This window comes from Diospyros lotus, chromosome 6 (genome assembly GCF_014633365.1).
Source record: "Diospyros lotus cultivar Yz01 chromosome 6, ASM1463336v1, whole genome shotgun sequence".
NCBI lineage: Eukaryota > Viridiplantae > Streptophyta > Magnoliopsida > Ericales > Ebenaceae > Diospyros > Diospyros lotus.
In genome coordinates this window covers 17,703,595-17,728,008 of record NC_068343.1, presented here as the reverse complement: position 1 = coordinate 17,728,008, position 24,414 = coordinate 17,703,595, and the positions used below count along the sequence as shown (strand labels likewise).

General features: G+C 36.2%; 1 protein-coding gene and 1 pseudogene across 1 annotated transcript; both read right to left on the bottom strand.

The window, feature by feature from the left end:
- Positions 1-1,736: 1,736 nt before the first annotated feature.
- LOC127804363 (linamarin synthase 2-like) lies at positions 1,737-10,311 on the bottom strand (annotated as a pseudogene).
- A 12,665-nt stretch (positions 10,312-22,976) lies between these two features.
- Positions 22,977-24,185, bottom strand: LOC127804362 (uncharacterized mitochondrial protein AtMg00810-like). The gene has a single exon (XM_052341222.1). It carries the CDS (start codon positions 24,183-24,185, stop codon positions 22,977-22,979), a length of 1,209 nt encoding a protein of 402 aa, XP_052197182.1.
- Positions 24,186-24,414: the final 229 nt, after the last annotated feature.

The following is a 24,414-nucleotide window of genomic DNA, read 5'->3' as shown; positions in this document are numbered from 1 at the left end:
TTATGCCTTCATATTTCGTTCTATTGATGTTTACCTTTCGCTATATACTTGCTAAGCCTTGTGGCTCACCCTTGTTTCTTTTGTCATTCCATAAAAGAGAAAGATAATTACTTGAGACGAGTCCCGATTAGATGTGTACAGAGATGTCTCAGCCTCAAGATCCATGGGTATAGTTTTAAGGGCCTGAGTATAGTGTTTCATTTTTTAGTTAAAGTCTTAGTGCCTTTTTATTTTGAAAATATATGGGTGGTAAGCCCGAGATGATGATGTAATGAATGTTGTAATATTTATTTTGGCTCCTAGTGATAGTGAGAAAATATGGGAATGAAAATAATTTTTTTTGGCAATTTTTGAGTAATTCTTGTATATGTATCCATTTTGAATGGATATTTTCTCCGACTTCCTATGCTAGCGGGTAAATTCGGGAGCGGGCTCTAACAGTTTAGTATCAGAGCAACCCGGGCTGTGTGTTGGGACTATATACTAACCAAAGGCTGGGGGTATTGGACTAGGGATCGTGTACTAGCCAAAGGCTAGGGGTACTAGACCGAGGACACTAGACGGGGGATTATTGGTAGGCTATCAAAGCATAGGTTGGGATGAGAGAATTCTCTGTACACATAGGAATGTCGGGCAAAGTTAAGACTAAGAATAGTAGTCCGAGTTGAAAATTTAAATTAAAATGACATTTAAAAAGATAGTTGGTTGTGAGGAAAAATGTGCTCATAAGAAGGGTGGGGGAAGGTTGTTGATATGAAGCTCGGGAAGAGTACCCTACCCCTTGCATCGGTCACTCTAGAGAAGTCTACCGAGGATGCATGCTAGGGAAAATGAACGAGTTGTGAAGCAACTAGAAAATATGGTGGGAGAAGTCTTAATAGAAGTCCGTTAAATTAGAAAACTATTTGGTGTGGAGATCCGATATGTATTTGTCAGCACCCGGATTAGGAATTTCCCCACGATAGTGTAGATGGTTTATGCGATTGTAAGTGACATATTAGGACAAGTGGTATCAAGAGGAGTCTACTATTTTAGTGATTGAGTGGTACATAATTGGAGAACTATCCTCGAAGTCTAGATGTGATGGACACTAGCTTAGATGCAATTTGTTCTCGGTGTGGCCGAGAGGCACACCGATGCCAATACTTTTGTCATGCCACCTCAATGTTGGGAATAAAGGCTATGAGGTCAGAAACATAGATTGGATCAAAGGTCGATAAGGTCCAGTGTATAAGAAGTTATTTTTCGATTGGCATGTCTCGAGCAACGTCATGTTACGACTTGTGGACCCCTTATACAGGGGAGGATATCTATGTTGATAGCAGTTGGTGAGGTAGAAGTAATGGTGTTCAGTATTTTACGACGCCTTGCGTGGTGGATGTAATTAAGTTCTCCCTATTCCTAAGGAGTTGTGGATTTATGGTGCATGAAGATGCCAAAGGATGGACATGATGGGTGGTGAATAATTAGTGGATGTAAGGTTGGGACACATTACTGGAAGTTCTTTAGCGAGAAAGGCCATGTCCTATGCTGTGAGAAACAAGAAGAGCGCGTAGATCCTAAGTATATGGATGACTGCCCTTGCATAATTTTCGATGTTCGTGCCTTAAATTATGTCAACCAAAATAAATTATAGATTAGGTCTTTGACCCTTGTATAAGATGAGAACACCAACGTAGTTCATCATTATTTTTCAATTATATAAGGGGATATTGGGTAAATGAATTCAAAAAGGAATAAAATTGTACATTAATTAATGATTACTTATGGATTAATCATGGCAATATAACATGTGAAATACAAGCACAAACATGTACTAATTAAGCATGGGACATGCCGACCCTTGTATGATATTTTAATACAAATCAATATTCAGTGGGCCGGAGTGATCCCCGTTACGCAGGAAATGAGAGCCTCGTCCACGAATCTATCAAAGTTACAGTAAGATGAGCCTCCAACAGCAGTGGCCTCTTCGCCTTTCCTCTTCCACTCCAGCGCCTTCTCCCTCATCTTCCTCCCACTCTCTCCTTTCACCATTTCCCTCACAATCCTCTCAATCTCATGCCGCTTCACCTCCTGATCAACCTCCACTGCAATCCCCCACTCACTGCACGCGTACCTGCAGTTTGTCTGCTGCTCCGCAAAGTAAGGCCAGCAGATCATCAGCACCCCGCAGCATACGCTCTCCGTCATCGAGTTCCATCCACAATGCGTCAAGAAAATGCCAACCGATGGGTGCAAAAGCACCTGTTCCTGCGGGCACCAGCTTGCCAGCAACCCTCTACCTAAGAATAAGAATAGTATAAAAGATAAAAGTTAATCATCTGTTTACTAATTTAATTAAGCTTTTAGTTGAGATGCTACCTTCAATGTCCTCAACAAAATCTGGCGGCAATTTTGCAGACTCGCCCATTACGATGTCCGGTCGGACGATCCACAGAAACGGGACCTTGCTGTTGGCCAGCCCCCATGCAAATTCCTTCAAGTGCTCTTCCGACATAACAGTCACACACCCATAGTTCACGTACACGACCGAGTTTGGCTCCCTTTGATCCAGCCATTGGAGACACCTTGTATCTTCCTTCCATAGACTTAAGTTAAGTGAGTGAACCTGGCTTCGGGTTTGGGTTTGATCATCAGCGAGTTGTTTCTGCAGCAAGAAGAGTGGTCCTGTAGTGTAGATCCGAGGAAACTGCGACGAAATGGGTTGTAAAACTTGGTGTTCGAGTGCATCGAAGGTGTTGAAGATGATTGCGGATCCTTTGAAGCAGTTTTGCGCCAACTCGCCCAAGAAATGGAACATGAAATCGTCGGGATCAGTGGTTCGGACGAAGGAGGGGAAGTCCCTAAGCCGGATGTTGTGCATGCTGGGGACCCACTCTATAGGCGTTTCAAGCGTGCCATCGTTCATGAAATTTTCATCTGGGATTAGCAAGGACAGCATTCATAGTTAATTAATTAGTACTACTAGAGGTGTGCCTACATGTTTTTCTGAACAAAATTTGATTTAAACATCTAAGTCACTGGTCTCATCTTACTAAACTTGTAATAACGACCAGAATATCTATCGTCATATATTATTATCAACGACCACACACATTATTATAACAACGAGAAATTATACCCGTCACTAACTTATCAATGATTACACACATTGTTATATATTATCATCGTACTAAGTTTTAACTATGGGACTTATTCCCCTCACTATTTATCTTAACGACGGTATTTCTTTTTCCATCGTTAATACTTTTAACGACAGAAGCCTTAACGAAGGGCGACGACGAAATTTTTTTCTTCGTTAAAACTCTTAAACGAAGAGAAATTATCTTTTAACGATCACTTTTTCTTTCGTTAAAATTTTTTTCTTTTTTTTTTACAGATATGATTAGAAAATTGTCAAATCGCATAAGATAATAAAATATAATGCTTCTAAAAATCAATTACTTGATCTCAAAAACTTTTCGAACTAATATTAATCATATGTGGGCCACTGTCTTAGTGGTTATGAAAAACTATAAATTAGACAGCCAACAATTTATTTAGTTAGCCAAATGGGCCACCGCCTTATTTTTTTCATTCTAAATTTTCTTATAAAATAACCAAATATATAAAATACAACTAAATATATCCGCATTGTTATTTATTATGCCAAATAACCAAATATATATCTTTTCATATGAGTACATTGTGTAAAAATTACGTAAAATAACCAGATCACAACGGCCAGTGACAGTAACCTTGAAAAGATTGGGCTAAAACCTATATATATATATATATATATATTGTGCTTAAAAGAAATATGATATGTATTATATGTATACCTTTGAAGGGGAAAATCCCTCTCTTGGCAAGCTCAGAGCACTGAATATATCCCATAAATCCACAAGCTGAGGCAGTCCAAAAGTGAACCCCCGGAATGCCAAATTCTTCAGCCGCTCTCACGGCAAAGGTCATGAATCCATTCGCATAGTTATTTATTATGAAGCATCAAAGTGATGCCATTTTGGTCTCTTGCTGGAGTAAGGTAGCGTGGCAACCTGCTAGATGGCCACGCGACAACCTATAGCTGGCCCATTTGGTAGCTGCTGCTTCTATCTGCCCGAGTCTCTTTTCTCAAGCTGATCTTGTCCATTCATCTTGCTTTATCGCAAGCTGATCCAGTCCATCAATTCTGCTTTATCTCAAGATATCTCAGCCATCCATCTTGACTATTTATGTGCCACCTCGGGATTCGATTAGAAGATAAAAAAAAAAAAAAAATAGAGGGAAAGGGCATTGGGGATTAGGGTTTTCTTTTCTGTCGTTTTGGCCGAGAGTCTGAGAGGGTTTCCTTTCTTAGGGGTGCGGGCGAGATCTTTCCTTTTCTCTATTTTTATCCTCTATAAATGCTCTGTATATTCTCTTTGTTCACTAGCATGATAGGTAGACATTTGATCTTGATTTTGTGATCATTGGGTCGATATTTTTGGTAGCAAGCTTCGTGATGTACAAAGAGTCTTGTATGTTGTTGTGAATAAGTTGTATTCCTTATCTTTATAGTGCAGCGAGCTCTTCTCACCAGAGCTCAATGTGGACGTAGCCCATTTTGGGTGAACCACGGTAAAAAGTTTCGGCCTCCTTCCGTTATTTATTTTATGTCGCCTGTGTTTCTGTTCTGTATGTCGCATGCATATTTTGCCATGGTTGTTTGAGAGTTTAATCCTTTCAGTTCTATCGAAAGCAAATTGTTTGTTTTATCTAATTTATTCTCTGTGAGCGATTTATTTTGTGTGATTAAGCTCAACAAATGGTATCAGAGTGTTTATCTTTGATAGCACTGTTAGGGCTTGAATACTCTTAGAGTCGATCGGTTCCAAATCTAGGGTTTTCATTTGTTGAGTGGTCTCTGTCCCTTTAGGTTTTTCTGAGAATCTAAGTCAGCGGGTGTTTGTTGTGTGTGTCTCAGTAAGAGTCTAGAGCCACCTTAGGTTACCTTCGTGCAAGGCGAATATGATGTCTACCAGATTTGAAATCAGTATATTTGATGGCAAAAGAGATTTCGGAAGCTGAAAAAAGAAAATGAGAGTCCTACTCTCTCATCATAAGGTGCTGATAGCACTAGAAGCAAATGACCAAAAATGGTCACCTAATCAGCTTGCAAGAACAAAGGAGGTAAGAGAAGAGGCATTCAACCTCATTTTTCTTCACCTTGGTAACACTCTCATACGCAAGGTAGATGGTATGTCTACTCCTATTGATTTGTGGAATAAATTAGACTCATTATACTCTGTAATGTCTGCACCTAATCTAGTTTATTTAAAAGGCATTCTATTTAATTTTAAGATGAACTCCTCTAAGTCTATGGATGAAAACATAGATGAATTTACTAGACTTGAATTACTTTTAAGAGGAACTGATCAAGCATTAGGTGATGCTAGTGAAGCCATGATTCTTTTAAATTCATTACCTGATGACTATGATGTTGTTAAGCATGCTCTTCGATACACTGGTATTTTACCTAGCCTAGATCTTGTAATATCTGGTATAAAGGCTAGGGAATTAAAACTCAGTTCATCTAAGAAATTTGGACATAACCTGTTTATAAAAGGAAAAAAATGAGAAAAGGCACACTATAGAAAATACAGATCAATCTGGAGGATCAAGGCACATGGGTAAGAAGAAAGACAAAAAGGGTAAACAAAAATGGAAGTGTTAGCACTGTGGAAATGAGGGTTATATTAAAAAGTATTGCTATAATTTCATTAAGAAACAAAAACAGGGGGAAATACAAATGGAAATGCAGGTAACTCTAACTGTTTAACTGAAGTCCTTACTGTCTCTTGTTTATCTGCTGAAAATGAATGGGTAATGGATTATGGTTGCTCTTTTCATATGTGCCCTAATAGAGAATGGTTTCAAAATTTTTACCAAAGAGAATCTGATACTGTTTACATGGGTAATAACCAATCATGTAGTGTTCAAGGAATTGACAATATATCTTTAAAATTACATGACAACAAAATCAGAATTCTAACTGATGTAAGGTATGTACCAGGCTTAAAAATAAATCTAATATCTCTTGGCACACTTGATGAGTTAGGTTTTTCATATAAAGCAGAAAACGGTTTCTTGCATGTTTTTAAAGAAGATAATCTTATCTTGTCTGGTACAAAGAAAAATGACTTGTACATTTTGAATGGTTGTTATTCTCCATCTGTTAACATGCATTCTGCTTGCATAGCTAATACAGATAAGATAGAACTATGGCACTTGAGCCTTGGCCATATGAGCTTGAAAGGTCTTCAAGCACTGTTAAACCTAGGTTACCTTGGATCAGTGCTTGTTGGGTCTCTCGACTTTTGTGAACCATGTGTTCTGGGCAAGCAACACAGGCTGGGTTTCCATAAGGGAACTCATCTGGCGAAGGCATGCCTAGAATATCTTCATGCTGATTTGTGGGGGCCTTCTCAGGTCCCCACTTTTGGAGGTAACAGGTATTTCCTATCTACTGTGGATGATTTCATTCGAAAGGTCTAGGTGTTTCTTTTAAAATCAAAAGATTTGACTCTAGAAAAGTTTAAAACCTAGAAAACAATGGTAGAAAACCAAATAGATAGGAAAATCAAAACATTTAGAGCAAACAATGGTCTTGAGTTCTGCAGTAGAGCCTTTGATACTTTCTGTAATGAACAAGGTATACTTAGACACAAAATAGTTAGGAGCACTCCCCAACAAAATGGGGTAGTTGAACAAATGAACATAACTCTACTTGAAAAAGTTAGGTGCCTATTATTCACATCTAACATGTCTAAGTTATTTTAGGGTGAGGCTCTATCAATTGCAACACATTTAGTGAATAGGAGCCCTTCAACTGCCTTAAATTTTAAATGTCCTAAGGAAAATTGGACTGGTAGGAAGTTAAATTTAAACTACCTAAGAATATTTGGCTGTGAAGCTTATGCTCATCAGCCTGCAGGTAAGCTTGAACCTAGGTCCATTAAATGTGTGTTTGTTGGTTACCAAAAAGGGACCAAGGGATATAGGTTATGGGACAGGGAATCAGGTGGAGTCAAAATTATAATCAGTAGAGATGTTATCTTTAATGAAAATGTTTTCTCTTGTAAGACCATCAACCTAAAAGAAACAAACACTCAACAAAATCTCGATGATTTTGTTGTGCTAGGAGGATCTCAGATTGAGGTGGAGCAACCAGCAGGAAGTAATGACCTGCCAGCTGCTCCAGCCTCATCTGAACCTAATCAACCGAATGTTAACTTGCCTATGTCTCCTGATGAAAACACCTCTGATCATGATGATGATCAAGAGGAACAAGAGGATGAACCTGAGATTGAGGTGGAGCATCATAGCTCACCCCAAGATCTTAGTGGCTATAGCTAGCTCGTGATAGGAACAGGAGGGTCTCTAGACCCCCTGCAAGGTATGCTTACTCAGACTTAGAGTACTATGCTTTAATTCCTGGAAAAGAATTGAGGAGTAGTGAGCCAAACTCTTATGAGGAGGCTGTCAGCTCCAAAGACTCTGTTAAATGGCATCAAGCCATGGATGAGGAAATGAACTCCCTCAAGATAAATGGTACCTGGAATTTGGTCCCTAAGCCTTAGAAACAAAAATTAATCCAGTGCAAATGGCTGTTCAAAGTAAAAGAAGGTATGTCTCCCACTGATGCACTTAGATACAAAGCTAGATTAGTTGTTAAAGGTTTTAATCAAAGGGAGGGTATAGATTACAATGAAATTTTCTCACCAATAATCAAATTTAAGACCATTCGCATGATGCTTGTTGTTGTTGTTCAATTTAATTTAGAATTAGAACAATTAGATGTTAAAACAGCTTTCTTGCATGGTGACCTTGATGAATGAATTTATATGGTTAAGCCAATTGATTATATTGATCATACTCACCCTGAACATGTATGTTTACTGAAAAAATCTTTATATGGCTTAAAACAATCCCCAAGACAATGGTATAAAAAGTTTGACAGTTTTGTTCTAGAGATTGGTTTTGTAAGAAGTCAAAATGATAACTGTTTTTACTTCATTCTCTCTGATATTCCTGTTTATTTACTGCTGTATGTAGATGATATTTTGATAATTAGTAAGTCCAAAAATAAAATTAGTGAATTAAAGTCAATGTTAAAAACTAATTTTGATATGAAGGACCTAGGACCTACTAGGAAAATTCTAGGAATGACAATAGAGAGAGAGAGAGAGAAGTAAGTCAACCTTGAAAATTCATCAACATGACTATCTTATTAAAGTTGTTCAAAGATTTGGTATGCATAACTGTAAAATCGTAGGAGTCCCTTTAGCTGGTCACTTTGCCTTATCTAAATCTCAATGCCCCACATCAAATTCAGAATTAGTTAAAATGGAAAATATCCCTTATGCCAACGTAATCTGAACTGTGATGTATTTAATGATTAGTACTAAGCCTGATCTTGCATATTCAATATCTCTGCTCAGTAGATATATGTCAAATCTTGGGAAACCACATTGGGATGCATTGAAATACATGTTAAGATATATTAATGGATTTGTAGACATTGGCCTGTGTTATAAAAGGAGATTTGATACTCTTGATCTTGTGGGATATGTAGATTTTGACTTTGAAGGTGATAGGGACTCAAGGAAGTCAACAACTGCATACTTTTTCACCTTGGGTGGAAATTGTATTAGTTGGAAATCCCAACTTTAGCCTCTGGTGGCTTTGTCCACCATCGAGGCTGAATATGTTGTTGTAACTGAAGCCTTCAAAGAGGCTATATGGCTTCAAGGCCTGATCAATGAGATCCACTTGCTTCAAAGCAAAGTGGTGGTGTTCACAGATAGTCAAAGTGCCATTCACCTATCCAAGAACCTGGTATATCATGAACGAACCAAGCATGTGGAGGTAAAGTATCACTATGTTAGAGATTTAATAGCTAATGACATTGTGAGTATTTTGAAGGTGCCTACAGAAGATAACCCAGCTGATATGGGGACAAAAGTTCTAACTGTAACCACGTTCAAGCACTGCTTGGACTTGCTGCATGTTGGAGTTGGTTGATCTATCAGCCAACACGAGCTATGAAGATGAGAATTGAAGCATGTTGCACTTTACAAGATTGGGAGTTTACTGATACTTTGATGCTTCAAGGTGGAGATTGTTATTTATTATGAAGCATTAAAGTGATGCCGTTTTGGTCTTTAGCTAGAGGAAGGTAGCGTGGCAACCTGCTGGATGGCCATGCGGCAACCTCCAGCTGGCCTATTTGGCAACTGCTGCTTCTATTTGCCCGAGTCTCTTTTCTTAAGCTGATCTTGTCCATCAATCTTGCTTTATCGCGAGCTGATCCAGGCCATCAATTCTGCTTTATCTCAAGATATCTCAGCCATCCATAAAGACTATTTATGTGCCGCCTCGAGATTTGATTAGAAGACAAAAAAAAAAAAAAGAGAGGGAAAAGGGCATTGGGGATTAGGGTTTTCTTTTCTGTCATTTTGGCCAAGAGTCTGAGAGGGTTTCCTCTCTCAGGGGTGCGGGTGAGATCTTTCCTTTTCTCCATTTTTATCCTCTGTAAATGCTCTGTATATTCTCTTTGTTCAGTAGCTTGATAGGTAGACCTTTGATCTTGATCTTGTAATCATTGGGTCGGTATTTTTGCTAGCAAGCTTAGTGATGTACAGAGAGTCTTGTATGTTGCTGTGAATCAGTTGTATTCTTTTTTTTTATAGTGCAACGAGCTCTTCTCACCAGAGCTCAACGTGGACGTAGCCCATTTTTGGTGAACTAGGGTAAAAAGTTTTAGCCTCCTTGCGTTATTTATTTTATGTCGCTTATGTTTCTGTTTTGTATGTCTCATGCATATTTTGCCATGGTTGTTTGAGAGTTTAATCCTCAGTTGTATCGAAAGCAAATTGTTTGTTTTATGTGATTTGTTCTCTGTGAGCGATTTATTTTGTGTGATTAAGCTCAACACGCAACTATGCCTAAAAGGATCCAAACACTTGTTCATGACTGCTTTGCAAAGCACTACAGGATCCTAGGTGGCATCGCGAAAAGCGCTACAGGATCCTAGGTGGCATCGCGATCGAACAGCGGCAGCCCTTCTGACATCATCTTGAATTGGAAACCGTCGGAGCCCTTCACCCATTCATCAGTTCATTTGGATCTCAGTAGCCGCCGATGGTTGAACTCAGTGTTGACAAAGGTGATGAAGAAGCCTCTCGAGTGGAGGAGCTTGGCCAGTTGCATGAAAGGGTTGATGTGGCCTTGTGCTGGCAAGGGTACGCAAAGCACATGGGGCTGTTGGGTTGGTTTTGTAGCCATGGTGAATAGGGCAAGAAGGGGAGGTGAGGACCTTTAGTTATGGCTCAAAGCTTCCCTTGGAGCTTGGAGTTGAGCTGACTTTAAGCTTTATGAAAATTGGAGTATTATTCTTATACAATGACTGACTGGGGTTTGAAGAAGTAAGGAACCACATGTACACTCCAAGCAGATGAAAGGGAAAGGTGGAATGTTGAGATTAAATGGAAATTTTGAACGAGGAAGGCAATATGTAGCCTCCTACAATAATCACACGAATGAGTGGTAGTTTAATGATAAGTGGCAAATATATCAGTCTAAACGATCTCTCTTAGGTTATGTGAGTCCCCATCATATATATTTCATTAGATTTAAGAGATAGATGAATGACTAATGAGTAACATTTTAAAATTCAGTGACTAAATAATAATCGAAAGCAAAGTTGAATGATTATTTGTGTAATTAACCCTCATAATATATAAAAATAAAATTTATTATATATTTAATATAAGATAAAACTAAACAATACTCTTAATTAAGAGGATAATCAAAGTGCAATAAGTATACTTTCTTTTAAGATAATACATATTTATTACATCTTACTTTTAATTTTCAAATATTATTATTGTAAACTATCCTCTGGAGCAGACATCGTTCTCACAAAGGAAGCGTCAATCTTTCTGAGAAGATGCTCTTTAGAGAAAGTTGTTATTTTGCTCTTATATTTTTGTTTTGATAATGAAAATAATCTATCTTTATAATTATAGCATAATTTGTTTTTTACGTTCATTGCTTTAAATGCATTATAAGTCACCTAAATATAAATCAATTTCAACTCATCTTCAAATGCAAATCATTTATTTCTCAAACTATCTTTATGGAGATTGGAAAAACAAAATTTTATGTTCAGAAGACTCTTAAATCTTATTCAAAAATGGTTTTGAAGTATTGGAGAAATGGAAAAAAATCTTTTAAAAAATAAAGGACAAATTGTTAACCGGTTCAAAGGAACAGTCAATCGTTTTTGTTCTTGCTGTTCACCTTCATAGGCTATTAGCCGATCAAATGTTAGCTCTCAGTTAAGTGCGGTCGATAGTTACTTCATAAAAATTGGTTGATCGTTTTTCAACATGTCAACTGCTTTTGCTCCTCATATCGATCGTTTTCCAAATTTACACATTAATCTGTCAACCGATTCTATGAATTTATCAACTGTTTTACTTGCAAACTTGTTCAATGGCTAGTTTAATAGTTCATTAAATGCCCCCAACTACCACCAATGGTTATAATTTTCAAATGGCTTGTCAAGCACTATAAATTGAGGGTTGGTGGATTATTTAAGAAGTTAAGAGAATTTATTGCAAGTATTTAATTGTCCCAACTACTCTCAAGTGCTCAAAGTTGTTTTTTTTTTTTTTTTTTTTTCTCTCTCTCTTAAAGCTTGCTCTTCAACTGTATTTATTGTTTCAAGCCTTGTGTAATTTATGGGAGAGTTTGTAACTAAGAGATTCATTTACCAAATCCTCTCTTGTTATATTCATATTGTATTTTCTTTCCAAATATGCTAGAGGGCCTACTTGTGATCAAGTATGATGATTTATTGAGGTTTTTAAAATTCTTAGTGAGGAGTTAAAATGGTAGATTAGGCCATTTGGTTGAACCACTTAAATATTGTTTGTGTTCTCTTTGCTTTTGATTTCTTTACATTTAACTTATCAATCATTTTCATTAGCACTAAATCCTCTCTTTGAGGCATAAAACTTTCAATTTAGACCAAAATTTTTAATCACTGAATTCACCTCATCTTGGGTTGTGGTGCCATTACTAGTTAATTCTATTAGAAGTGTCATTCTCTAGGGGAAGATATTCCCCTGGACAAAGGTTTTTCTCTTAGATGAAGGATGTTCCCTCAAACGAATGACATTCGTGTGCCCGAATGAGCGATGTTCTCCCGAACAATTCATGTACACCATCGGTTCACTTGGTTGAGTCATTATCCCAAAGGATAACAAGGGAAATATTCTCTCGGACAACTCTCACTCATGTAGTAACAAATCTATTATTGCCCCATGCAATGGCAACTTGTCTCAAAGCATTCTTTCCCCTAGAGGAATCACTAGGCTTATATTTCTTCGTGGGATATTTTCTAGCTAGGCCTAATCTGTGCTTAACTTAGGATAACTCCCTATACCCCTCGTGCATCTGTCATGTGTCCTCTTACCGACATTGTAAGGGGTATAAATACCCCCACCCTTTATTTAAGGGATTTTTTGGCATTTTTTCTTCGGACTTTTCATCTATTCTCGCATAATTACATTTAAAAACTGTATTAACCTGATTATTTATTCAAAAGAATAACTCCTACTTCTCCCGAACACTTTGAGTTACTTTCTAACTTAAACATTAGTGGACCTATGTAGAAGGAATCTCCATGTGTCTTCTGATAGTGTACTGTCTTGCAGCTGTTCTTTCCCAGATAATGGAGCTTTTCCCTGGGCAATCATCCATCTTTCTTCCACTTCAACAATACTATTACTTATTCAAGTCCGGAGACGCTTCTTCAAGAAATTCAAGCATCTTGCTTGCGAGCTCTCTCCCAAGCAACAACCTTCGACTTTCTCTTAATTTGGTCACCTCTATTTTTTTGCTTAGCTCTATCCTGTCCTAACTCTACGCACTAGAAATTTAATTGTTGGAGGTGGAGGTAAAGTTCATTAAACTTTACAATATATGGATAATAACTTTTTAAAGCAAAATCACTGGTAGTTTTGACACACTTAAGGAGATAAAAATTCGTAAATTAAAACTTAACCCATCAAATGGTTCAGTTTTGAAAGCACAGAAAAGACAAAATGAGTTTAAAATTCGACCACTCATTTGACATCTCAATCCCTCTCTTTACCATCACTTGTTAGCTGAAAATACCGAGGCTGTTCGGAGTCCGGACCACAGTGTATGGTTATAGTCAATAAAGGTGGCCGCGTACTATCATTAGGTCAGAACAGATATTTGGCTCCTTGGGTACCAAAAGGTGAAATCCCTCACCCCGGGGCCCCTCTCTGACTGCCCCACGCCACGAGAGAGGAGGTAAATCAGGTACACGACGGCCATGGTCAATGGGAGGCCCAGTGCTGGCTGCCCACAAGGACCCCACCCCTGAGGAGCAGAAATCCCACACTGCGGCTGGCCAGACTCGAACTTGGCTCCTTGGGTACCAATCTACCATCCCACAACCAACCGTGCTATGCCCTGGGGGCAGATATTTGGCTCCTTCACAGCGTTACAGGTTGATTTAGTTTATGCACTCAACTTGGGAGAATTCAAACAAAGCCAGCTGCTTGTCTGTGGGTATTTCCAAGACTTTCTCTCTCTTGAAATCTTTCTACAGCCCTCGTGATCTCCAGAACTTTCTTGACCCAATATTTAAAAAGATTTTAAAATGAAATTTATTTTCAATCAAATTAATGTTTACATGAAGATAGTATGAAAAACAGACAAGATTATTGATCATAGCTAGGCATGAAACGAAGTTCAGTAAAAATTGTCCTTAACGTAGTATAGCAGCAAACCTCTGTTTGGCCATATAATTTTCTTTTACTATACTGCTTTAATGTTAATAAAAGTAATACAAAATTAATGAAAACCTTCCTCATATCTTATCACATCTTTTTCTTTTCTAGTTGCCCTGTAGATTTTCCATTCTTTTGTTTGTTATTTTTTTTATTTAAGTGACACATCAACAAAACAACAAAAAAAAAAGAGAAGCAACTAACCCTACGTTGGGAACACTGACAAGTGAACATTATGTGGCAAGCAATAAAATAAATTCATGCAAAAGCATAGTGTAACAAAACTTTATATTGGATGTAACGTCTCGTTTTTTCAGAACAAGTATTACCTCGAGATTTTAGGAATATTTTTTTTTCTTCAATATTATATACAACATAAGTCTCTCGATATACATACTCTTATCATAATCGTTTCCCGACAATCCCAATTATACATTCTTAGCATATCAAAATTTAATAATTAATAGACTAAGACAGGCATTATCAATCACATCAGCGGAAGTAAGATCGAAACATCAATAATATATAACCGACAATTCCTTTACAATAACCAAATTGATGTTTCACATGAAAATATCAGAATATTACATAACCTCTAAACATCGTAATCATATACAAAACCTACGAAAACTAAATACAGCAGCTACATCTCGATGACATTCTTTCCCTTGGCGCCACTGCTTTTACCTGGAACGTTTGAATATTCCAGAGACATAGTCCAAATTAGATGCTGAATCATCTAAATGAGAGTTCAAAAACATTTTCATGCAGATATGCAAATTCATATATAAAACCGATAAATCCCGACATGCCCCAGCCTAAGAGAATCCCACAATTGGGGTGGTGTCCACTCTCAGCCCCGCCACTTGAGTACCGTAGGGTGAAGTCCGTCTTAGCCTCGTCCCAAGCGGGTCACATAGCATTAACCCTTGGCATGCATTCCGAGTGCTGACACTCGAGAGCTACGTCACAGGTTAACAACCCACGTCCCATATGGATAACACAACATGCCAATGCCGAAAAATCATAACATGCATAAAATCAACATCTCAATGTATATAATTTATCGTACGAAATATAACACAGGTGTAAGTAATCATTTGTAAAGCCATCAATAAACCTAGCCATAAGAATGAACACTCATAGTAAACCATGCTACTATAAGTCTGTTCGGGTAGAACCACTCATCTTTGGTGAAATTTCAAATTCTTCTCGACAAGCACGATACGCCTCGATATACGTGCCTGCCTCGATTTGCGTGCCCTCTTCGAACTTCGCACGAGTCACTTTGACTCAACCCTCAAGGCACCATAATCATCATATTTATCCAACAATTATAATTTTCCTTAATTTTTCTCACATTTTTCCTATTTTTCTCCCATTTTTTCTTTTCTAATAATCCAAAATAAATATCTACACAACTATTTTCTCAAATATTTTTACATAATAATTCATAAAATAATTAAATAAAATTTATGAAAGTTGAATTACCAAAAAGCCCCTCGTCACGCGCCTTCACGCACTTGGCGCGTGGGTGCAAGCAAAGGCTGGCGTGTGCAGCTCACGCGCCACCGTCTTCAACCTCGAGCCAGTCGCCGGCGATTGCTCCGATGCCCCCGAAACCGGTACCCTCCGAAAGCCCACGAAGAATCGATCTCAACCCCACCGATTTCAGGCCGAAAGGCCATCGGAAAGGCCACCGGAAGTTGAGTTGCAGGTCGCAGTAGGCGGACCGCCTCGACTTTCCGGCCACCCTCGAAACGCCTTCGATTCACCTCCAAAACTCACGAAACTTTCCAGAATTGCTCCCCTTGCCTCAAGGATCAAAAACCCCTTATTGGCTTCCCTCGATTTGCCCTCAAAACAGAGTAATTTGTTGCTTCATTTTCGGCCAAAAACCCTTGGTATTTATAGGCCAAATCCGACCCCCACGTGGCAAATTTCTAGCTAAAACTCTTCCCACACGCCTCTTAAACTACCCTAGGCCATGCCCTGACGAGATTTGCTGCCCAAATCTCTCAATTTTTCGGCCGAATCCGCGGCTAGATCTGCCATCTCTGAGCAATTTTTCAAAAATTGCAGTTTGGCCCCCCTTGAATTTCCTTTTGCATTTTGGCCCTTATCCTCAAGCCCCTGATCTTTCTAGCACCATCACTAAGACCCTCAAGATTATTACTTCTCATTTCTTCCTTGAAACTTCCAAAAAACTATCGTTTTGACCCCCCTTAGGCAATTTTAGAAAATTACACTTAGGCCTGATTGATCGATTTGACCTCAAATCCACTCGATTCAATCTGAAATCACTTAAGGGTTGTTCTATACATCAAATATTAGTCCTAGACACACTCCGTTGATTTTTCGGACATTGTCTATAACAATTCAGTAATACGACCTGATTGGCAGCTGTATTTTTGCTGTACCAAAAATTGCTCCCGATCTCATTTCTTTTATCACTAAAAATCATAATTTAAATCACTCGTCGATACTATACCATTTTCCTTGGCTATTTAGGGTCCGGAGTACTCCCTCTGACTAATTCACTCGTCCAACCCTGTGTTAGTGTACCTTATAGTCTTATTTTTTCAAAATTCCATTTATGCCCCTTATCAAATATCATTTTTATCCTCAATTTATTCCCAGGTATTACATTGGATGTCGATTGATGTAGCTCTTCAATAAGAAAATAATAAATTTTGAAACATAGGAATCACCAAATTAATAATTGGTTTTTGACATATGACTATTAATAAATTGTGTTTGCATTAATTAGTAACCCTACACCATTAATCATTTTGTTTACCATGGAAAAGGTTTATCCATCGAGTGAATTGTGTGGGAAATATTCCTAGTTTGTGTGGAATTCATATAATGAAGCTACACTCCATTAGTCCATGCTATCATCAAATAATGCTTCCGCCATGTTGCCCATATCCATTTTGGTCGCATAATTAAGTCCAGGGCAGATGTAGAAAGACTTTGGGATTAGACTATATTAATATTTAGTTGGAGTTTGACCGCCTAAACTTTTATACATATATATATATTACTGTTTAGTTGGAGCTAACATAGTTTGAAACCCATTCACCCGCCCCTAACATCCGCCCCTCATAAGCCCAAATTTTTTAGATTTTTTTTTCATATTGTTTTTGTTATATGTATTTTTCGTACCACTTCTTATGGGTCGGATTCAGCCTAATGGGCCAGCCCAATCACCCGGAGCCTAGAAGGTCCAAGCAACCTCGTCAAAGAAAGCTCATATACCACCGAAATTCGGATCTCATAAAGCGAGCTCCTTGCAAGCTTTCGGCAAAACTCTTTGCGAGCTATCAGCAATCGACCTAACGAGCTCTTAATAAAACCCCCAGTTCGCTGGATCGATCAGCTCGTTGGGCTAAAAAACATCTAGCTCGCATAAATGACAAAGTTGTTGAACAGTCAAAAGCAGGACCCACTTACTTTATCTAAAATGGACCATACTCCTCGAAATAAGGATCTCACTCCCAATTTTATGTAGATGATAAGGCTTATTTGTCCCCCATTATTATATCATCTTTATATTTCTATAATTTATCCAAATTGTAAGGGTCCCTCATTATAAATAGGAATCAGAGATATCATAAGGAGGTAAAGAGAATAATCGGATACCGCTATTCTAAAAGAATAATCAGAGTACGGTCATGGAGTAAGCATCGTTTTGGCCGAACCACGTGAAAATTGCTTGTGTTCACTCATATCTGAAATTTTTGTTTTCTTCTTAGCATTTTGGATTCACTCATCGCAACCCAAAACGAACCACGATCGGCTAAAATTAAACGTTAACAATTTTTTTTTTTTTTTTTGACTAACTTCTTACCTAAAAATAGTATTATTATTCTTAATATTCCATCCCACTCACAAAACTAGCTTGAGTAGGTGAGATGATTTTCTCAAGATGGAGCTTTGACCCATTGGCTAGAATAATCTTTGATATATATATTATATTAACTTGTAAGTCACATTACAAAGGGTGATGGACGACTTTTTGAATGTGAGTAACAAAAGTGTATATATGATTGAATTCTTTGATAATATAGTCTTAACCAAAAACAAATATCTCTTAGATCATGTTTATTACATTCTGGTCTTCATTTAATTTGTCCAGTTAAAATTTATAATAAAACAAAAAAATTAATTCTATTAAATTATGTTAGGTCAAGGGCCCGATGACCAAGATGCAAGTGTCCAAACATGAACGTTTTAAATAAGACATACCAACACTCATAAATTACATCCCTAAATTGTACTTTGTATCTCCCCTATGAGTTTGTAAACTTAGAAAGAGAGGATAACAACCTTCTATTTTCCAATTGTCTAATTTTGGATTGAGTATAAAATGTGAGAGGGATTCTTTTGCCTCACATTTTTTCAAACTCTTACTCTTTAATTTTCCATTCTTGGTCTTCTGGCCCTTATTCCTCTCTCCTTTTCCTCTCCCTTTGAACTTGAAATTCTTCTCCCTAGAACCTCTACCAAAGGGCATTAGTCATATCACAAGAAGTCCATTACTAAATCTTCCACATGACTTCTTCTTTTTTTTTTTTTTCTTTCCTGTAAACACCCAGAACTGTTAATGTATCATAGGTTATGGTGTTAATTAACATCGAACATGTGCTTAGGTTTCTTTTTCACTCAAACCAAATATCAAAGAGTAAGAGTAGCCGCTATAGTCCCAATATACTAATTGCCTTTTCATTATCTATACTGTCGTTGGAGTTTGTTTTTTCTATAAAGAATGAGATGTTAAATTCAATTAAGAGGCCAAGGATAACCCTAAAAGCATTATTATAAAATATGTGTATGTTTGATTCTATTACAAATTTATAATTATATTCGTACTACTTTGAAGTTGTATTTCACATCAAAATTATTTTTTAAACTAAAAGATATAGATTTTTAAATTAAATTATAACTTGTTTTCAGATTTAAAAAATAATTGTTCAGGATTGCCCCTAGTCCCCTTCCCCCTCCTTTCCACTATAAGTACTAACCTCCCCCCTCCCTTCTCCTCCGTCTTTTCTTCAAACTCCCTTACTCTCTCTCTCTCTCTCTCTCTCTAATAATTATAAATCGACAATTGCTGTCTTAATTGAAACTTATAGCCTTATACTATTAGCTAAGAGAGCAATTATCATGACAAAACATAACAATGCCAATAGCTCCTAGCTCATAGCTCATAACATTTTTGTGTTTTCAGCAACCAAGCGTCATTTTGTCGAATTTTTATTTTTGTTCCATTGTTCCATTACAAGATTAAGGCAATTATGTAAAAATTACTACACAATGTGATTCGAGATCGAAACCCCAGTAATTCTTATGCAACGAGTGTGTTTATAACTTTCATTTCATAAAAATACTTTTAAAAAGTATTTTTATACAAGATATGTCATTATTATTCATTTTATAAAAATACTTGTCTCATAGATCAAGAAACATAATATATATACTTTACTACGAATTACATCACGAGTGATCATCATAAAAGTCTAATTTAAAGATGCATTAACTCACATTCATGGTGAATTATATACGAATCCAAATATACAAGTCAAATAATTCCAACATCTATGGCCATAGTTTTCATGATGCATGCAACAATTAAGCTTTTATGCAAGTTATTCATCTAAGAATTAATTTGATGACATTGATGCACCCATTTGATGTAAAATCATAATTGTTGCCCAAACTGAGAGCAAAACATGCACATACGTACACTTTGAATCATTGAAAGCCTTTAGACCAATCAACAAAAACGAAATTGGTGCACGATACGAGAAATAGATATTACACTCTCAAAAAAAGCTCACACAAAAACACTTTGTACAACACTAATTTGATAACCAAAACCACCTAAAATCACTAATACAGATTAGGGCATAATTATTAAACCAAAAAAAATACATACAGAATCATGTACAGAGCTTATAGATCATAAACGATGGAAGCCACAAGGCTACCTTAGACAAAAACTCCCGAACCACTCATATTCCTTTCTCTTTTCCTCTCTGATTCTCGACCTTACCTTTTTTTCTCTGTCGTTGGTGGGTGAATTGATCTAACGCTCCAGATCCTGATGGCATGATAAATAGCAACTTTGAATGGCTAGGATAGAGCTTTGTAAAAGCAAGATGAAAGGCTAAGATTGAATTGTGCAGCATGATATTTCTCAGCACGGAAGGGAATAATCACTACAAGAAAAATCGTATTTAGCGACGGAATTTAGAGACGAAATTATTCCGTCGCTAATTCGTGACAAATAGCGATAGAATTTTCGTCGCTAATTTTTTTAAATATTTTTTTAATTTAGCGATGGAATTTGCGATAGAAATCCCATCGGTAAATTTTAATTTTTTTATTTAAATTTGTTTTATTTTTTAGCGAATTTGATTTTTTTTTATTTTTTAGCGACGGGATTGACCCCGTCGCTAAATTTTAATTTTTTATTTAATTTTTTTTTATTTTTTAGTGATGGGTCCCGTCACTAAATTTTAATTCTTTTATTTTTTAGCAAATTTGAATTTTTTTTATTTTTTAACAAATTTGAATTTTTTTATTTATTTTTTATTTTTTAGCGACTGAGTTGACCATCGCTAAATTTTATTTTTTTATTTAGATTTTTTTTATTTTTTAGCGACAGGTCCGCGTCACTAAATTTTAATTTTTTTATTTAATTTTTTTATTTTTTAGCGAATTTGAATTTTTTTTATTTTTTAATGATTTTAAAATTTTTTATTTAATTTTTTTATTTTTTAGCGAATTTGAATTTTTTTTTAATTTTTAGCATCGGAAAATACCATGTCGATAAATAAAAAAATTAAATAAAAAATTAAAATTTAGCGACGGGATCATCCCCGTCTCTAAAAAAATAAACAAAATTTAAATAAAAAAATTTAAATTTAGTAACGAGGTATTACCCATCGCTAAAAATTAAATAAAAATATTTTAATTTAGCGACGTTCTCAAACTTGTCGCTAAAATATAAAAAAAATAAAATAAAATTTAGCGACGAGTCAACCTGTCGCTAAAAAAAATAAAATAAATAAATAATAAAAAAAATTATATTTAAACATATCACAATAATTTTTATTAACATTAATATTAATAAAAATTAAACTATTAATTTTTTAAATATATTAAAATTAAAATCAAAATCAAAACATGATTTTTCACTGCTAATATAATAATTAATAAAGTTTTATTTAAATTAATAACAAAATAAAATTAAAATTAATATTCATTTCCCTTTACGAACATTAAATATTAAAATTAATATCATTAAATAAGTTTGAGAAATTTTGGTGTATAAATATAATTCTAAAAATATTTAAAAGAGAATAGTATAAATATATTTTATATACATCAATGAACAAGGAGGCTTCCAGATCGACTGGCTCGCACGCAAAACTTAGTCATAAGAGGTTGATGATTCGAATCTTGTTGAGAGCATGAGATAATTGCTGAGAGTATTATCTCAATGCTGTCATGTGGCACACATGAGGGGTGGTTGGGGCTTGGCGTGCATTGAATTTTGAATTTTTGTGTTGAATTTAGCGACGAAATTAGCGACGGGGCTAATCATGTTGCTAAAAAATAAAAAATTAATTAATTAATTAAAATTTAGTGACTGCCCGTTGATAAAAAATTAAAAAAAATTAAATAAAAAAATTCAAATTTAGCGACGGAGACCCCGTCGCTAATTCCGTCGCTAAAATACTCCCGTCACTAAATTTCAGCGATGCCCTTTTTAGCGACAGAAATGTGCCCGTCACTAAATCCATCGCTAAATTTTTTAGTGACGAATTTTTATGTTTTAACGACAGAATCATGAGAAGAGATCTCCATATGCATACAAGTATCTCTAATAGCTAACAGATACAGCATATCTCTTTAAATTGAAAGAGGGGTGATAAAATTGACATATCGCTATAAATTTGACAATTATATAAGACATGAGAAATCTAACATGTCTTCAAAAATCAAATGAAACATGTAAAATCTATGATGAGTTTGGTATGCCTTTAACAACTAAATGAGACATGATAAAATATATCACAAATGCATGTAAAAAATTGAATAAATAACTTTAATATATAACATAATTACAATGTTATTAATATGCCTAAACACTCTCCCATTAACCCAATAAAGACTCCAAAATGAATACAGGGTATACATGTTCTTGAAAATTATGGGTCATAGTCACTTGCTTATTGGTATTACAAAAAAATATATATATATATCAAATTTAATTAGAATTAGTGGTGTATTGCAATATAATGGTCACAAATTAAATACCTTAATTATATGACATTATTATCAACGGCTTAAAATCTTTTCTTCTCTCATTCTAATCGTGACAATATTAATTGAATTAACTAAATATCACAATTATTATACATATTAGAAAGGGACTTATTCTATATTTCTTATATGACAAGAATAATTAATGATAGCCACACTTAAAATTTAAATTTCTAACATTCTCTCACTTATACAACATTATAATTTATTGAACTTCAAATATACTTCAAGATTATAACATTAATACAATTCAAACCATCAAACCATGACGGTATACATACATATATATATATATCAATATATCAATAACACAAGTTGTTTCATGATTACTGAGAACATAATGAGAAAATCCACCATTGTTTCTGGTGGTGATATTCATATTGAATTTATACAATATTCTGTACAATGTAATAATAAAGTCAAACATTTCATCTACACCATAATCTACAATCAAGGGATTGCCTAAAATCATGTGATTATGATTTGATGAGATTTGCTTAATTGTTGGGGACATGATTCTTGGATCCTTCCATTACTGTAATACCCCCTCGCAAGCCTAGCGACTGTGAATCTTGGACGCATAGCTTGGATCACAGAAAAATGAAGGTAGATTTGCCGATACTCTTTGTGAACACGTCTGCAACTTGGAGATGAGTAGGAACATAATGAATTTGTAGCTCTTTGGAAGCCACTAGTTCTCGCACAAAATGATAATCCAAATCAATTTGCTTAGAGCGTTTGTGAGAAATTGGATTAACAACAAGAAAAATTGAGCTTTGATTATCACAAAACAGTATTGGAGATGAGGTAGACATGAAGATCATGAAGGAGATGAATGAGCCATTTAACTTCAGCAGCGGTAAGAGCCAATGCCCGATATTCTGTTTCACAACTGGAGCAAGACACTGTCGGTTGCTTTTTAGAGCTCCAAGACAGCAGATTATCACCAAGGTAAATTGCATAACCAGAGATTGATCGACGTGTGTCAGGACCCCCAGCCCAATCGGCGTTAGAGTAAGCAAGGATCTCTCGAGAAGTAAATGGAGTGAAAACCAGTCCAAACTGAAGAGTTCCTTTAACATAGTGAAAAATTCGCTTAAGGGCTTGAAAATGAGAGACATGTGGCTTATGCATATATTGACCGATAGCAGTAACAGCATGGGCGATGTTGGGTCGAGTGATAGCGAGATATTGAAGAGCTCTAACAAGCGATCGGTAGAGAGAAGGATCATCAAAGTCGGGACCAGCAACCGATAGATGTTGAGCGACCACCATTGAAGTGCTAACTGGTTTGGAATCGAGGAGTTGGGCACGCTGCAATAATTCATGAGCATACTCAGCTTGACTAAGAAAAAGACCAGCAGAGGTCCGATGGGCTTCCAAACCCAGAAAATAGTTCAAGGACCTGAGATCCTTGGTAGCATATTCACGAGTCAATTTTCCAATTAAACTAGCAAGAAGAGACGAGTTGTTGCTAGTGACCACAATATCATCAACGTAGAGTAATAAATAAATCAAATCAGCATCTCTGGAGAGAACAAATAATAAGGAGTCAGCACAACTACAAGTGAAACCCATGACCAAGAGAAAGGAGCTGAATCGATGAAACCAAGCACGTGGGGCTTGCTTGAGTCCATAGAAAGCCCGACAAAGTCGACAAACATGTGTAGGATGTTTGGAATCAACATAGCCAGGTGGTTGGTCCATATAGACTTTTTCCTGCAAAAAAACATTGAGAAAGGCGTTTTTCACGTCGAGTTGACGAGGAGGCCAATTGTTAGAAACGACCAGAGAGAGGATAACCTGAACAGTAGAAGCCTTCACAACAGGACTAAAAGTGTCATGAAAATCAAGACCCGATTGTTGAGTATACCCCTTTGCAACTAGACGAGCCTTGAGACGGTCCACAGTGCCATTTGATAAATATTTAATGCAAAAAACCCATTTAGGGATGACAACATTTTTATTGGGTGGTCTTGTGTAATACCCCATATTCGTATGAGATTGCCACGTAATTTCGATAAGTTTAGAATATCGAAAAATTGGTTTGATAGTAGTTGAAAGTACCAAATCAACTGTAGGGAATGCCCCAGAATGAAATTGTCTAAGGAAAATGACATGGTCTCGACGAGCGTTTCGAGATAGGATTTATGGTATCGAAAGAAATCGAATCGAGATCAATTTACGGTACAGCTAAAATACAACTGTTATTTAGGCTATA

Bases quoted from the DNA above. Each gene is read 5' to 3' on its own strand.
- LOC127804362 (XM_052341222.1), bottom strand. From the start codon at position 24,185: ATGGGGTATTACACAAGACCACCCAATAAAAATGTTGTCATCCCTAAA.